At 34.8% G+C, this 18,305-nt stretch overlaps 1 protein-coding gene across 1 annotated transcript; it reads left to right on the plus strand.

Moving 5' to 3' along the window:
* Positions 1–17,350: 17,350 nt before the first annotated feature.
* LOC129887193 (auxin-responsive protein SAUR68-like) lies at positions 17,351–17,797 on the plus strand. Its single transcript, XM_055962189.1, has one exon. The coding sequence runs from the start codon at positions 17,351–17,353 to the stop codon at positions 17,795–17,797; it is 447 nt and encodes a 148-aa protein (XP_055818164.1).
* Positions 17,798–18,305: the final 508 nt, after the last annotated feature.

Raw genomic sequence — 18,305 nt, forward strand, 5'->3', positions numbered from 1 at the left:
ATTCGATGGAACTCGGATCAAATCACCATGAATCTGACATTGATGACATTTCCTCACAAAGCGAATGCAGTCTGTTTCCATAGTCATCCAGAAATATCCAGCCCGCACAATCTTCTTTGCCAAAGTAAAACCATTCATATGTGGGCCGCAAGTACCCCCATGTATTTCTTCAATCAACTTGCTCGCCTCTTGGGAGTCAACACACCTTAATAAACCTAAATCTGGAGTCCTCCTATAAAGGATTTCTCCACTTAAGAAAAAGTGATTTGCAAGCCTCCGCAGTGTTCTCTTTTGAATATTGCTTATGCCTTCTGGATAATCTCCTTCTTTGAGATACCTCACAATATCATAGTACCATGGTTCTCCATCCATTTCTTCATCCACATGGAAACAATAGGCTGGTTGATCCTGCACGTTGATTTTGATTGGATCTATGTAATTCTTGTCTGGATGTTGAATCATAGAAGACATGGTTGCCAAGGCATCTGCGAACTCATTTTGAGCTCTAGGAATATGCCAGAACTCTATCTTGATAAATTTCTTGCATATTTCCTTCACACATTGCAAATAGGGGAGTATCTTCACATTCTTGGTGCTTCATTCACCTTGTTCCTGGTGAATCAATAAGTCTGAGCCACCTATAACCAACAATTCTTGTATATTCATATCCACATCCATTCTGAGTCCAAGAATACAAGCTTTATACTCCGCCATATTGTTAGTGCATAGAAACTTGAATTTCGCTGAGACTGGATAATGTTGACCTGATTCTGAGACAAGCACTGCCCCAGCACCGACTCCTTTAGAATTTGCAGCACCATCAAAGAACATCCTCCACCCATGATATTCTTCTAAAATATCCTCTCCAATAAATAACACCTCTTCATCAAGGAAATAAGTTCTAAGAGGTTCGTACTCTTTATCCATATGGTTTTCAGCAAGATGATCAGCAAGCGCTTGTCCTTTGATGGCCTTCTAAGTGACATAAATAATATCAAATTCACTTAGTAAAATTTGCCATTTTGCCAACTTCTCCGTTGGCATAGGCTTCTGAAATATGTATTTGAGTGGATCCATCCTTGAGATGAGAAAAGTGGTATACGCACATAAGTAATATCTTAACTTTTGTGCAACCCAAGTCAAGGCACAACAAGTGCATTCCAATAAAGTATATCGGGCTTCATAAGGCGTGAATTTCTTGCTCAAGTAGTATATAGCTTGTTCTTTCCTCCTAGTTTCATCATATTGTCCTAACACACATCCAAATGCATTGTCCGATACTGACATATATAGTAGCAATGGTCTCCCCGGTTTTGGAGGCACTAAGACGGGAAGACTAGAAAAGTACTCTTTGATTCTGTCAAAAACTTGTTGATAATCTTCAGTCCATTTAATGGCAGCATCTTTCCTCAACAACTTGAAGATCGGTTCACAAATTATAGTCGACTGTGCAATGAATCGACTAATGTAATTTAGTCGACCAAGAAAACTCATTACATCCTTTCGACTCTTTGGAGGGGGCAAGTCTTGAATAGCCTTTATCTTTGAAGGATCCAATTCTATGCCCTTCCTACTCACAATGAAACCCAACAACTTTCCAACAGGGACACCAAATGCACACTTTGCAGGATTTAATTTCAGATTATACCGCCTCAACCTATCAAAGAACTTCTTCAAATCTGTGAGGTGATTTGAGCTCTTTTGTGACTTGATAATGACATCATCTACATAGACTTCAATCTCCTTATGGATCATGTCATGAAAAATGGTAGTCATAGCTCTCATGTATGTTGCTCCTGCATTCTTAAGTCCGAAAGGCATTACTCGATAACAATACACTCCCCAATGTGTGATGAATGCTGTTTTATCAGCATCTTCTTCATCCATTAGAATCTGATGGTAGCCTGCAAAGCAATCAACAAATGACTGCAACTCATGCTTTGCACAATTATCAATAAGTATGTGAATGTTTGGAAGTGGAAAATCATCTTTCGGACTGGCCTTATTGAGGTCTCGATAGTCTACACATACTATGATTTTTCCATCTTTCTTTGGCACTGGCACTATATTAGCTAACCATGTAGGATACTTTGTGACTCGGATGACGTTGGCATCGATTTGCTTAGAAACTTCTTCCTTAACTTTTAAACTCAGATCAGGCTTGATCTTCCTTGGCTTTTGCTTGACTGGGGGACAAGATGGATCAGTCGGCAACTTATGTGAAACAATGTTTGTGCTTAGACCCGGCATATCATCATAAAACCATGCAAATACATCCATATATTGTCCCAAAAGATCAATAAGTTCCTTTCTTTGAGACGGAGTCAAATGGATGCTAATTCTTGTTTCTTTCATTAGTTCTGAATCTCACAAATTTACCGTCTCAGTTTCATCCAAATTTGGCTTTATTTTATTCTCAAAATGTTCAAAATCTTCAGTCAACTCTTCAGGTTGCACCTCTTCTTCATATTCCACAAAAGATTGCTCGGTATTTGAGATTTGTTTGCTCATTTCATTACATGTCACATTCTCGGTATTGGCAGATTCATTAATTTGCTCGCTGAAAGGGAGTAAAAATAAATAAATAAAATTTATAATTAAGTACAAAATTTTGAAATTTAAAGCAGAAAATATGGCTTAGATGTGGCATTTAAGATTTCAAAAGTGGAGGCAAAACATTTAAAGATTCTTAAACATGATTCAGGCCTCAATTTTGAATCATGTTATTTCATTAATTCTAATACAAACGTCTACCAAGATTTTCGAGGAAACGGGGATGGGTTATAAGTCCAATTGTTCAAAGCATCTCCAGGCTCCACATCCTGTATGGTCGGAATCTCGGTACAATCCTCCAAGATCATGTTGCATTCCACTTCTTCCATAAATAAGTTTTTGAGTCCTTCCACGAGGGTGTCTTCAGCGTCTTCCTCTGATTCCTTTATAATATATGCCTTGGAAAATGACTGATTCAAGTGCGGAATGGGATGGGGCAATGAAATATCACTTTTCCTTTTGAGATCGGCCAATGAGACTTCTTCAGGAGTAGGCTTGTATCCTAAACCAAAGGTGTATTTCTGGCCCGACAATTGAATTGGTTCCACTATTCCACCCAAGTTCACTCCAAGACCTCGACCAGGCATGAAACCATTCTTCAACATTTCCCAAGCCACCATCATAAGCACACGTGGCAACTTTACCCCTTCGGTTTGATGGGCACACATAATCTCTTTAGTATGGAACACAAACCCATCCAGTTCTTCCATACTTTCAACAACAGGGATTGAATTACCAGGATACATGGAATTACTACCTTCTCCATGAACAATAATCTCGTGGTGGTTCCAAACAAATTTCAAATTTTGGTGCAGGGTAGAAGGGACTGCACCAGCCATATGGATCCAAGGCCTCCCAAGCAATAAATTGTAACTAGCAGGTATGTCCAATACTTGGAATTCTACCACGAACTCCTCGGGTCCAATTTGTAGTGGCAAATCAATTTCGCCAATGACTCCCCTTTGTGTCCCATCAAAACCTCTAACCCTCACATGACTTTCACGAATTTTCCCGATATTAATTCCCAAAGCTCGAAGGGTATTGAAAGGACATATGTTAACAGCTGAACCATTGTCAATCAGAACTCTAGAAACAAACTTGTCCCTACACCTAACAGTGATGTTCAACGTTTTGTTATGTCCCAAACCTTCAGATGGTAATTCCTCTTTGTGAAAACAGACTTTGTTTGCTTCCAAAACCTGCCCTACCATGGATGAAAGATTCTCACTTGTGATATTGGCCGGAACATAAGCTTCACTTAGAACTTTCACCAAAGCGCTCCTGTGAGTTTCAGAACTCATCAATAATGACATCAAGGAAATTTGGGCGGGAGTCTTCTTCAACTGTTCAACAACAGAATATTCTTTTGTTGGAATTTTCCTCCAGAAATCCTCTATTTCAGCTTCTGTCACAACCCTCTTTTGGTTAACTTCCTTATTCGGTACGATTCGTGCCACACCTTCAGGGGCATAACATCGCCCTGATCTTGTCATTCCGGCAGCAGCAGCTTCTACAACTACCTTTCCTTTCCCTTTGTCCTTTGTGTCAGTTGAGTAACTCCAGGGAACTGCTTTAGTATCAAAATGAGTTGATTGAGCAACCAAAATCGTAATCTTAGGTTTAGGAACTAAAACTTCCACTTCAAATGGCGCTCGCGCCTGGATTGTGATAATGGGAGCAATAAAGGCTGCTGCCATGACATTCTTCTCTTCTTTGATTGGCAAAATAGTCCCTTCCAAATTGCATTCTTCATCAATGGGGATCATGTTCACATTCTCATGATTTGGAAGAGGATTGTTATTTACATTTGGGGCAGCACCTCTGATTTGAATAACTCCTTCTTTGATTAATGCCTCAATCTTGTCCTTGAGAGTAAGACAGTTTTCAGTGTCATGTCCAGCAGCTCCAGAGTGATAGACGCAATGCTTAGTGTCATCATACCATCCGGGAAGGGGGTTGGGAATGCGTGCTTGGATTGGTTGGAGTATCCCTGCGGTTCTCAACCTTTCATATAGTTGGGATAAAGGTTCGGCTAAAGGTGTATAGGTTTTGGGTGGTCTTCTTTCAAAGTTTAGGCGGGGCCTTGGTGGATTTTATAGGCGAATTTGTGTTTGATAATGGGATTGAGGTGGGTATGTAGGTCGGTATTGTGAGGGATTTGGATAAGTAGGCGCTCTGGATGGATAATATATTGGCTGAGTGGTGTAAATTGGATAAGGGGCGACAGAAGGCTGGTAATATGGCTGAGGGACTTGGGTATACTGACTATGGTATGAAGGTTGGGGTAAAGGGTTTTGGTATGTTAACATTTGGTTTGGCCTACGTTCCTGGATGGTCATGACAGCGGACACTCCGTCCTTCTTCTTCTTAAAGGCTCCTCCAATTGAATCTGACTGAATTGCTTTACTTGTTGCTTGCAAGGCTGCCAAATTAGTGATTCTCCCAGTTTTAATACCTTCTTCAATGAATTCTCCCATCCTTACAACTTCAAAGAACTTTTGTCCTACCACGCTTATCATCTTTTCATAATATGTTGCATCTTTTTGAGATTGTATAAAAAGGGAGGTCATCTCACTTTCTGTCATCGGAGGTTGAACTTTTGCAGCATCTGCTCTCCATCTCATGGCATATTCTCTAAAAGACTCCATCGACTTTTTCTCTAATTTCATCAAATAGAATCTATCTGGTATGGCCTCAGTGTTGAACTTGAACCTATCCATGAAATCCTGTGCCATGATACTCCAACTATGTCATTTCTTCGGATCTTGACTTGTATACCAATCCAGTGCTTTTCCTATCAAACTCCTTATGAATAATTTCATTCTAATGGCCTCATCTTTCCCCACTCCAACTAGCTTGTCACAATACGATCTTAAATCAGCTCGTGGATTTCCCTTCCCATCAAACACATCAAATTTTGGTACTTTATATCCTGCAGGCAACTCGACATCAGGATGAACACATAAATCCTCATACTCAAACCCTTTGCACTCCTTGTGAAGTTGGATACTTTTGAATGCTTCTTTCAAATTATGAATCACCCTAGCTACACTTTCATCTGTTTTTGATCTGGCCTTTCTCTCCATCTCCTCATATGGATCGACTTCTGGCATGGTTGGTATTGGAGTAATGAAAGGTTGAGCTTCTGTTACGTATACTTGTGGAACATATTATAGGTTAGGAGTTGTAGTATGTGTCACAGGTATATGTTGGATCGTTTGGTATTTTTGGATGAGCGGGTTAGTTTGGGTGAGTGGGGCTTTTTGGGTAAGTGGGTTAGTTTCAGTAAGTGGAGCTTGGGTAAGTGTAGTTTGGAGGACTGGAGTTTAGGAAACATAAGGGGTAGTGAAAGGTAGTGGATTGGTTTGTTGTGAGTTGATGTTTGCGAAATTGACTTGTGGTTGGTTGACGGGTTGTTTAGGAACAGTCATATTGGTTTTGAAAGGGGAAGGATTTGGAGGGAAGTCTTGAGGCGAGGGATAGTCAACAGGTGGAATAGTTGCATCTGCCCCATGTTCGGAAAGTGGTGTATTTAGGCTAATGGACAAATTGGTAAGGTTTCAAAGTCGATCGATCTCTCTTTGCATATTGGCCATTTGTTGCATCAGGTTAGCAATATGTTCATTATAAGGAATAGGATCCCTTCCTTCTGAAGCCTCAGGTTCATTTCTTGGGATAGTGACAAGTCCTAAACTATCTTGATCGGATGCACTTGAACCAGTCATATCGGCGGGTGATCGGCCTTTTGATCCAGTGAAGTATGGATGATCCGCCAGTTCGCAGTCAACACAAATCAATCTTTGGGGAAATAAATTAGAAAGGAAAAAGAAACCTCTGTAAAACAAAAAGAAAAGAAATATATTAGTATAAATCGAATAATCAATTAGGCAAATAGTGTTGGCAAATAAGGGAACATGTACCACATAGCAAATAAATTACATAGTAAGAAGAGAAATTAATAGTACAAATGCGACCTAATATGCACGGGACCTCTTTTATGCCAAAGGTGGGCCTAAATTCCAAATAACGAGATTTATGATAGGTTGATCCAAGCCATTAACTTGAGATAATTTGAGTTTGGAAGACAAAAGATCCAATTTTCATTAAACAACAATAAAAGGGTACAATAATCAACAAAATACATGGAAAGATGACAAAAATGGAAACAAAGACTTAGCCTAATTCTTGCTCTTAATCAAAATGGTGAAGTGGATGAAGATGATGCTCCAACACTGTTAGATCCTGCTCTCACATTATCCAGAATCTGTATTATATTCACCATTTGAGCCCACATTTCTGGTGTAACTATTTTGGTTCCAAGATGACAGTGTCGTATCCAAATCGTCGTCCTAATATCCTCAAAGCCCTGTTCACCTTCTAGGCTTATGCTATTGCGATCTTCTCGAAGCCATGCCTGATATTCTGGAGTTCTTCTTGCTGGTCCATCTCCTACCTCTAGCGTGATGATATTATCCCATTCATGAAGAATCTTATCAACTCTAGGGACTTTAAAGTCTGATTCGAAGGAAATTTCAGAAGATTTCATATTTGCTTGTAGAGGAATCATTTGTGCTTGACCGAACTGTTGAGGCACGCATATTGGGGCATATGGTTGGAGACCTTCCAATCCAATGAGCTCGATGTAGTAAAATCCTCTACACCTTATGAATGCAATAGGACATGAGAGTAGTGGGTATTTCCATTGAATTTGGTCACTAGTGCGGGAAATCAAGAATTCGTACCAATCATTAGTACCAACTGGAGACATAAACTTTTTCATCCTATCATTAAAACTGTTAATATGACTTGTATTACTAAAACATATGTCTACCATGTCATCACGTTGGTAAAAATGTTCCATCGCCCACATTTGCAAAAGAAGATTGCAACCTTCAAAGAAACTTATTTCTCCTCTTTTACACTTTCCGAGGGCTCGAAGTATTTCAGCCAAAATCATAGGAACCAAAGTGATTTCCTTTCCGTCGACTCCTTTGAAAAGTGCTTTAGCCACATAACATATACAAGTTCTAATCTTTCCATGTTCTTGTGGAAATACCAAGGTTCCTAGTAAAGCCACAACAAATGCAATAGGACGGTTAACTTGCCAATGGGTAGAGGTGCAAGAGAATTCTTTTCTGAATAACTTGTAATTGTCCGAACATCCATACTGCCCATATAAGTAATCCAAGGAAACCCAATTGTGTTTGAAACACCCTAGTTTCCTAGTGTTTTTCAATCCTAAGTATAGAAGAAACTTCTTTCCTGATTGACCGTGTGGGATAATTTGACTTCTTCTTCGATACTTCAAACTAGTGAAATAGTAGATTTCCTCCAATATGGGTGTTAACTCAAAGTCTTTGAATGCGAACACAACACGATCTGGATCCCAAAATGAAAGTAATGCGCTAACCACATGATTATCCAGGGAGACCTTGAATAGCATAGGGAGGAAGCCCAATTTTTTCGTAATTGCTAATTTCTCGATGTGGCTAAAATTTTCCCACCATTTCTTCAATTTGTACGGGATACCTTTGACCATCCTAATTTTGGGTATTTGGGGAGTTGAATCCATCCTACAATACAAATTAATAAAATAAGGACACATTTTCCAAACTCATTATGTCAAAATTGGCTTGGATCAATCTATCATTATCACGTTCCATAAAATATGCTTATTGGTCGTTGGGTCATGAAACCCGTCGACGTATGGGTGGTTTCTTAAATGTGGAATTGACACCTTGGGTCAATCCACATAAGGCGTATGCATGCATGACTTAGATCGAAATGAAGCACAACTCTATCTTATGTTTTTTCTAAGATTTGGCTTACTAGACAAAAGGTTCCCGAGTGGACAACTCGAGTGAGAAGGCTACGCGGCCACACGGAAAAAGATCCAGACACCCCGCGCATACGCCAACTCTCCTAAATTTTGGGATTTTTGAAAAAACTTTGTGGGTGCGCAAAACACACCTCACATGTACGTGTGATAGTGTCAATTTTCCAGAATTGGAGGAAGTATGAACGGAATGACAGTTTATATAAAGCAGTAACAAATATTCAAATATATAAAGCAACAAAATAATTGCAAACATACATTAATATCAAGCAATAGCAAATAAATAATCATGACATAAATCATCAAACAATTAAAAAAAAAAGAAAAACTAAAAAATATAAAGAAATTCAAATTATTAACCTAAGTCTGTTATGGTTTAGAACCTTTATGTCCCCAGCGGAGTCGCCAAGCTGTTATACCCCATTTTAACTCAAGGTCAAATGGTGTACAACATATTGATGATTCCTAAATTATTTAATTTTAAGGAGTCGCCACCTAATTATTTTAAGGTAAATTAGGATACCTAAATAATTAACAAATTTAATGCTAAAAATGATCTCCGATTAGTGGTCTACTTAACTTATGAGATTTTAGGTAAGAGTTCTAGTTATCCTAAAGGGAAGGGGTTAGGCATCCTTTAAAATTCGTTAAAAACGATTACCGGCCAAACTTAGATTAAATGATTAAAACTAAAATGTTGCTCAAAAGTTTTGAAAAATGAAGCTTAGTAATTATATGGAAAAAGATTATTTTTTTTGAACTTAAAATTAGTAGACGAAGATTGCTTATTGCATGAAAATAGGTAAAAAAAATGTTACTAGTAGCTTAGCCTAAAAATATTGGTCCCTTTTTTTTATATATACATAAATGAAAAGTTGCTATTATAATGACCTATTTAATTAGAGATACCCAAATCTAAACAATATATATAATGTTAGTTATTGCATTTGAAAGTGAGAACATATTCAAATAATATATATGCAAGTTTAACATGTAATTGCAATAATAGTACTAATAATAGTAGTAGTAATAGTAATAATAATAATAACAACAAAAAAAACTAATAATAATAATGATAATAATAAGAAGAATAGTAATAATAATAGTAATAGGAATAATAATAATAACGGTGATAATAATGATGATAAATAGTGATAACAACAACAGTAATAATAATAATAATAATAATAATAATAATAATAATAATAATATGATAACGGTAAATATAATAGCAATAATACGAGTAATAATAAATAAATAATAATAACAATAGAAATAATAATAATAATAAAAAAAATAACAATAAGCATAATAAATAATAACGTTAATAACAAATAATAATAACATATAGTAATAATAAAATAATAACGATAATAGTATAATAATAATAATGATAATAATAATAATAATAAATAAAATATTGACAAATATAATAATAATGATAATAATAAAAATAATAATAATGATAATAACAGTAAATAATGATAATAATAATAATGATAATGATAATGATGATGATATTAATAATGATAACTATACTAATAATGATAATAGTAATAATAATAACAAAAATACTAATAATGATAGCAATAATAGTAAAATAAAAAAAAAATTGCTACTACTACTAATAATAATGATGAAAATAATAATAATAATAATAATAATAATAGTAATGAAAATGATGATAATAATATTAATGAAATAATAATAATAGTAAAAAAATAGCTATTAATAATAATGACGAAAATGATAATAATAATAATAATAGTACTACTAATAATATTAATAACGAAAATAATAATACATATAATAATGATAATAGTAAGTAAAAATACCACTATTGCTAATAATAACACTAATAACGAAAATAGCAATGATAATAACGATACTAATAACAAATAAAAAAAGAAAAAAATTAGTACTACATACTACTACTACTACTAATATATATATATAGTACTAAGGTGTACCCCATAAAACAGTAAATAAAAATAGTACTACATACTACTAATAATAATAATAATGAAAAACAATAATAAATATAATAATAACGACAGAAAATAAAAACACTAATAATAATGATAATAAGAATAATAACAGCAATAATAAATGTGGGAAATATAAACAGTCGGGATTGACGCTGAATATGGTCATCTTATTTGTTTGCTATTCAAAAGATCTAGGATATCGACTCCATGTGAGGGTATGATGACTATATCAAGTCTCAGATCAAGACTCCATTTTTGCTCCAGGAGTGTTCATGCAAACAAGAAAATAATGACGAAATTAGCAAGATAATAATTTAGGATAACCTTTTATGATAATAACAATGAAAAATAAAAGAAGAACGGAGTAAATATTACCTATTGCTGGGCAGTGAACGGAAATGCTTTGGTCACGAATATACCCTCGTTTTTCAAGTAAAATCGAGTTCAAATTGAGAGAAAATTCAAAAACTTCTTTTACAAGAATATACTTAAAATGAGAGTGTAAGATTTTCTTTTAGTGTTCTTCCCTATTCTGTCTGTGTTCCTCCTCTTTTTTGCTAGTTCGCGTTTGTGTAAGTCCTCTTTCCCGTTCTGTCCATTTTTTTTTGAATTTAGAATGAGTACCCTGTCTATTTCTGCTCAAAAAACCAGAATGGTGGATGTTATATATATATATATATATATATATATATATATAAATGTAAGGATGGCAGATTGAAAAAAAAATTATTATAGGGGAATATAGGGGCACGCGCATGGAAATAAATAAATAATATACATTTTTTGAGAAGGCAAATTGGAGGTGGCGTCGGCATGCGTGGGTCAAGGAGAGGGGACAAAGGCTGATGGAATAGTTAATTAATAATATATACACACACACACACACATATATATATATATATATATATATATATATATATATATATATATATATTTCTAAAAAGGGAGAGGGGACACACTTTTCGTTTTTTATTTTTTTTATTTTTTATTTTTATGTTATTATTATTAGATAGGATAGGGGAAGGGTTATGATAAATTATTAACAGTATGTGGGGAGAATGCATGCGCATAGAGTATTGGAATAAAGTAGGAAAATTTTAGGATTTTGGGGGCAAAGGTGATAGGCATGTGCTGTTGCTAGGTGTTATATAATGTTGGAAATGGTGTATATATATTCTTGTGATGTTATAAGGGAAAATGTAGAATGCTGGTTAGTTTAGGGCCGTTGGTGATAGTGTTTAGGAATTAGATAGATGCATGCATAGGCTTATATTTTATATTTTAGTATAACAAATGAATGTAATGATTATGTTAATATAATATTATTTGGGATATAGTAGATGAATATATGCGTATATATATATTAACACACATGAGCCGGGAATCATTTATCTTGCGGAAAGTGCCCACTTTGAATGGTCCAATACGAATGTCTACAACTCTCCATGCAGTACTGTACATACAATATTTATTATATATAATATTTAGGTATGAACATATTGTTATTTTATTTTATTTTATATATATATATTATTGTTTTATAGAAAGGGACATATATATTAGTATAGTAATAGTGTTGGAATATGGGTGGCATGTGTGGGGTGTATTTTTTATTTGAAAAAATAAAAGTAAATTTATAAAGTGTAGAAATTTAAGAAACTATTTAATGATTTTAGTATAGTAATGTGTAAATTAGTTTATGCGTAGTGTATAGATAGAATATGATGTGAAAATTGGGGGAAGGTTTATATATATTATTTGCATGTTGTAGTATTAATGGAAGAATTAAAAAGTTATTAATATAAAATTAATTATGTGTTATTTAGGGGAAGAAATGAAAACGTAAAATTAATTAGTGAAATTGGTTATCAAATTAGACGAATTAATTTACGATCTTCTTAATTGTAACAAAAGTAAAATGATTAACCTCATTGTAACTAATTATTAATTTACGAAATAATTAATTATGGTAAATAATAATTTTCTTTTTTTATAAGTCAAATTTAAATATTACTAAGAGATAATAACTATATAACAAAAAAGTGCATATGTTATGAAGATGACAAATTATTTAAAATACACTTGAAAATATGCATGGTTTTATAAAAGCCAATTATTTTAATTTAATTAAAATTGAAGAATTCTAGAATTAAAATAAGATGAGTATGCATTAATTAATTAACAAACCTCTCATTTTTGACAAAGTAAATAATTAACTTCAGTTTAAATAAATTAACTTGAAATATGAGTCTATTAATTAAATCAAACTAATTAACAGAGCTATTTATTTTAAAAATAAAAATCTTTTGAGATAATTTTTTGAATAAATAATAAAATATATTATATTCAAGATTTTTTTTTTTTTATATATATATATATATATATAGCTATATATATATAGAGAAATTAATTTAAAATGATGATACCATATATGTATATTTCGTTTTATTCTTCTTATTATTCTTATTATTCTTATTATTTAATTTTATATATATATTCTATTATTATTGTATTATTATTTTTTGTAAAAATTACGTTGTAGAGGGTAAAAATTGGGTGTCAACACTATTTTGCTGAGGTGTATATACACATGTGGTTTGATGACATATCCCAAGACTTGACAACATGGACTGAAATGATGTGCTCATAAATTCAGCCCCATTATTAGTTCTAAACACTTTGACACATGTAGAAAACAGATTGTGAACTTGAGCAAAGAAATGTTTCGGCATAACTATTATATCAGATTTAGACGTGATAAGAAATAGCCAAGTGAACCTAGAGTATTCATCTACTATAGTAATAAAGTATTTCATTCCATTATAAGTAGGCACTCTATATGGACCCCAAATATCATAATGCACTAAGTCAAAGATTGCCTTCGAAGTATGAGTGCTTACAGAAAATGGAACTTTTGCTTGTTTAGCTAATGGACACACAGTACATGTAGAGTGATTAGAGACATCTACACCAACAAGACTAGAGGACCTCCTTATTACATCAATGGGAGCATGTCCTAACCTTTTATGCCACAGTTCAATAGAATCTAAATTACCACATACATAAATATTAGTAGAAGATGTTTGAGCAGTGCTGCAGAAGCTTTGAGAAGGTACAGAATAGTTGAGCCCTTCCCTGAGGATGTAGATTACTTCATCTTCTCTGCCAATCCCCTTGACATGTCCACTGTAGAGATCTTGGAAAATACAAAAGTCAGGAAAAAAATGCTACCATACATTGGAGTTCCTTGGTTAGCTGAGATACAGATAACAGGTTGCATTTGAAATCTGGGACAAAGAGCACATTGTTAATAACTTGGTTTCCAAACACTTTTGTGCTACCCACATGAGGCACTGATACTACATTTCCTGCGGGTAGAAGTACCTGACTTCTTTCAGACTTAGACACTGATGAGCACTTATCTAGTAATGCAGATTGAGAGGTCATATGATTAGTGGCTCCTGTATCAACTATCCACTCCTTATTCACATATTTGGATACTAGTGCTGATAGAACTTTACCTGCAATAGCTGCTTTGGCTGAATGCTCTCCACCAGTGTCACTTCTTTTGGTTAGTAACTGCAGGATCTGTTGATATTGATCAGGTGTAAAGAAAGCTGTAGGTTATATGTTTGCTACACTAGTTTCTCCATTGTGTGGTAGACCTGCATTTTAAGCAACTGCAACTTGGTTAGGAAAAGAACTAGAGCTAGATGAAGAGCTACCAGTTTTCTTTTTAGATCTCCATCTAACTAGATAGCCTTTGACTTTGAAGCACTGTTCCCTAGTGTGACCTCTGTAACCACACACTTCACAAGTGACAACAGGTTTCTGTGATTTCAGAGGATTATACTGAGGCTCATAGTGATTTCTACTTGGATTACCACCACTACTAGGTGAATGACCAGATTTACCACCACCAATACTATGTCCATTACCTTCTTTTTGACTAAACAATGTAGTGCTTTCAATCAGTTTAGGAAGAGCTGAGCTTTCATAACTAGTATGTGCTAGGTTCCTTTGACTTTCATGATCTAAGATAAGATAAAAGGCTTTATTCAATTTTGGAGTTGGTAACTATATTAAAATCTGTCATCTGACTGTAGTGTAGGTTTCATTTAGTCCTATTAGGAACTCCAGTAGCCTTTGGTATTCATAATATCTTGAAACTTCGTAGACTCAAGACATGAACAGCCTGGACAAGGCATGATTGAGTCATATTCATTCCATAGTTCTTTTAGTGCAGTGTAGTAATCTGTAACTTTCATAGTTCCTTGACTTAAACTGTGAATTTCCTTATGGAGTTGATACACATGAGCTCCATTAATCTTATCAAACCTTTCTTTCAGATCACACCACACTTTGTGTGCATCATTACCATACACTATAGTTCCTAGTAATCCTGGTCGAACAACATTCATAATCCAAGAAAGGACTACAATATTATATTTTTCTCAAGCATCAGAAAACTCAGGTCCAAACTTAGACTTAGGAAATCTGCCATCAATAAACCCAAGCTTTCTCTTACCTAGCAGTCCAATTCTCATAGATCTACTCCAGATTACATAGTTTTCTGAACCTATCAATTGTATGGCTATTAAGGAGCTACCCGGAGTGTCATTTTGATGCAAAAACAGCGGATGATTGTGATCAATGTTTGGAACTATGAAGTTAGGTGCTGCTGAGTTTTGATGGAAGTTATCAGTACCTAGACTTCTAGCTGCAGCTTCTCCTACGTTCACCATTGAACTTACTTCGACATTGAGCGTGCTAATTTATTATTTACTTGTGATTCAAACACTTTCCAGATTTGAATCTAAGTATCTGTAATATACTCCTTGAAAGACTTGATGGTTTACCCTAATCAGATTTCCCCGTAGCTCTGATACCATGATAACTCCAGTAATGGAGTTTTGTATAGCATCACAACACTTGAGAAGAATCAGTTGAGAGAGGAACTGAAAGCAAAGAAGCAGAGAAGAAGAAACTGAAGAGAGACAAATGAGACAAAAGCAGTAGAAATAGTAGAAATAGTAGAATTAGAGAAGAAAAGGAAGCAATAGCCACATTGTGTAGAATCACATTTTTTCCAATCAAATCTACATGAGTGTGTATGTGATGTATTTATAGATCACTTTATAGTTAGTTTCTAATCTCAACAACCTCTAACTAACTCTAACAGACTCTAACAAATTCTAACAACCTCTAACAAACCTCTAATAAACCTCTAACAACCTTACTCAACCATGGTAGCTTTTAACTATCCCATGGTTAACAATAATTATACTTATTTACAGCACTATACAGTTACATTAATATATACAATCATTCAATATTAATTCATGATCTGTGAGTTGTCCATCATGCTAACATCTTTCCTTAAATTAATGTCGGTGGATCAAGAAGCATCAATTTGTCTACTAGGAATTGATTATGTTATCGTGCCATGAATTTTGTAAATGCATCAGCTATTTGAAGATCACTGGACAGATGTGTAAGAGTAATGACTCCTTTATCTACAGCTTCTCGTATATAATGAAAATATACTTCGATGTGTTTGGTCCTCTATTGATAAATCGGAGTAGTAGCAATCTGAATAGCACTTATATTGTCAGCGCGGAGAGGATTTTGACATACAACCTTGTACTAAGTAATCCACGAAGTCATACAACCTCGGAGCAAGTAATATACATCGATCAATATTCAACCTCCATTGAAGATTTTGACACACCATCTTGCTTCTTACTCTTCCAAGGTATCTATGACTCTCCAAGAAACATGCACCAACCAGTGACTGAACAACGAGTATCAGGACAACCCGCCCAATTAGAATTACTAAAAGCATTAAGACGAATAGGAGAACCACTAGGAAAGAACAATCTACGAGTAGATGTTCGCAGAAGATACCGAATGATGCGACGGACAACCACCAAATGGAGATGATGGGAGCTTGCATAAATTGACTAACTTGTTGAACTACCAAAGAGATATCAAGCTGAGTAATAGTAAGGTAATTTATGCTCCCAACTAATTGTAAAAATATAGTTGGATCAGGAAGAAGATCCTCTTCCTCCTGACAATACTTCACATTCAATTTCAATTAAGTATGTACGGAGGAGGAATCTTGAAGATCAACGAATACGTTCTCTTTGCAAGGTATTGTGAGACCACCCATTGGATGATCAAAGCCAAACTCTTCTTCAGCTTTAGCTAAACAGTCTTGAAATAAAGGTTGGCTCAAGTATGATATTGGAACCTCAAATCGCTTCTTCTCAGTCTGTCTTACATATACTGCACAAGATTCTTTTATGTGTGTGTATATATATACAAGTTTCATGTCGAAATATTTTGAGGTGGTCAAGAGAAATAAGTCACCACTGGTGAGAGACAATGGCAGATGAAATTGCACATGGTTTTGCTTACACTCTTCTTCTCATGGCTTGTAATAAAACGACACTCTTAGAATTAAATCCACAAGAACGGATGAAGATTATGATGTTGCCAGGACCAACAGAGATCAAAACAGAATAGACACATGATGACTTTAATGAAGTGATTTTTCTAGCACAACTAGCCAAAGATGATAGTCAAGTGTCCCTTATATACATGAAAATGAAGGGAGAAGAACATGATTTTGCTTCTCACCAGCAATTGTTCATTTAATGGTTTCAAATAATTGGCATTGGTGAGAAGTACCAACTATGAGCTGATATTATAGCTAATTGGTTGTTGATCAAAGTGAAGAAAGGAAGAAACTTATCACCCACAAATTTTAGGTCCCATACCAACATGCCCAACAGACATCGGCACATGGCTTTGCCTTCGGTGGTTAGTGAAAAAAACTTCAGCTCTATTTTGTATAAATAATCCCTCTTTCATGAGCCTTTTCATCATCAAGGAAAAACATTATCAATTCAACCATCAAAGGTATAAAAATTCTGAATACTTTCTTTTTTCCATTTTTCCAAAAAAAATGACAATGCTCAGCACCAAGAAACTCATCAAAATGGCTAGGAGATGGCAGAAGTTTGCAGCCATGCAGAGGAAGAGGATTTCATTTTCAAGAAATGGAATTGATGCAGACAGTTTTTGTATATCTTCATCCTCTATCGCCGGAAAAGGCCATTTTGTAGTCTATACTGCTGATCAAGTCCGCTTTGTCGTTCCATTGGCTTACCTCGAAAATGAGGTCATTAGACAGCTCTTAAGCATGTCCGAAGAAGAGTTTGGATTGCCAAGTAGTGGCCCTATTACATTACCCTGTGATTCAGCCTTCATGAGCTACATCATTTCACTAATCAAGAAAGTTGTAGCTGCTGGAGATCTTCACAAAGCAGTGCTCCTTTTGATTCCTTCATTATATTATTCAACTTCTTCTTTGCACCAAGAAAGTGGAAGCCGGCAGCTTCTTGTTTATTGAGTCAAAGGCCAACATTCTTTTTGTAAATGCTAGCTCAAAAGTAGTTTTTAGAGAGGAGGACATTAAAGAGTACACAATTGTAAAGCACATGATCATACAAATTGAATACTACTTTGGTTGAAAATTTAACATATTCATGGCTTTCACTTTTCACTTTGGTTATGAGAAGTCCTAACAATCTAATGTTGGATTTTGGCACCTCCTTATCGAAGCAAGACTAGATGACTTGAAAAGTTGACACTGAGATCAATCAATCAACATTCAACTATGTCTCCAACCCAAATTTTCTAGTCTCAATTATATGAATCATGTTTATGCATTATGTTCTAATCAGGTTCGTTCGTTCCAATTATGAAAAGTTTGTCTTTTAAGACAAAAGACAGTTCACCAACACCAGATGTTATGCTTATCGTAACAACTAAATTTTAATCCTAACTAGTAATTAGCATCAGTTGTTCTATGTTCTCAGTTAAGTCCGCATTGGCTCCACGAGGTTGTAATATTTTGA

This window comes from Solanum dulcamara, chromosome 1 (genome assembly GCF_947179165.1).
Source record: "Solanum dulcamara chromosome 1, daSolDulc1.2, whole genome shotgun sequence".
NCBI classification, from domain to species: Eukaryota; Viridiplantae; Streptophyta; class Magnoliopsida; order Solanales; family Solanaceae; genus Solanum; species Solanum dulcamara.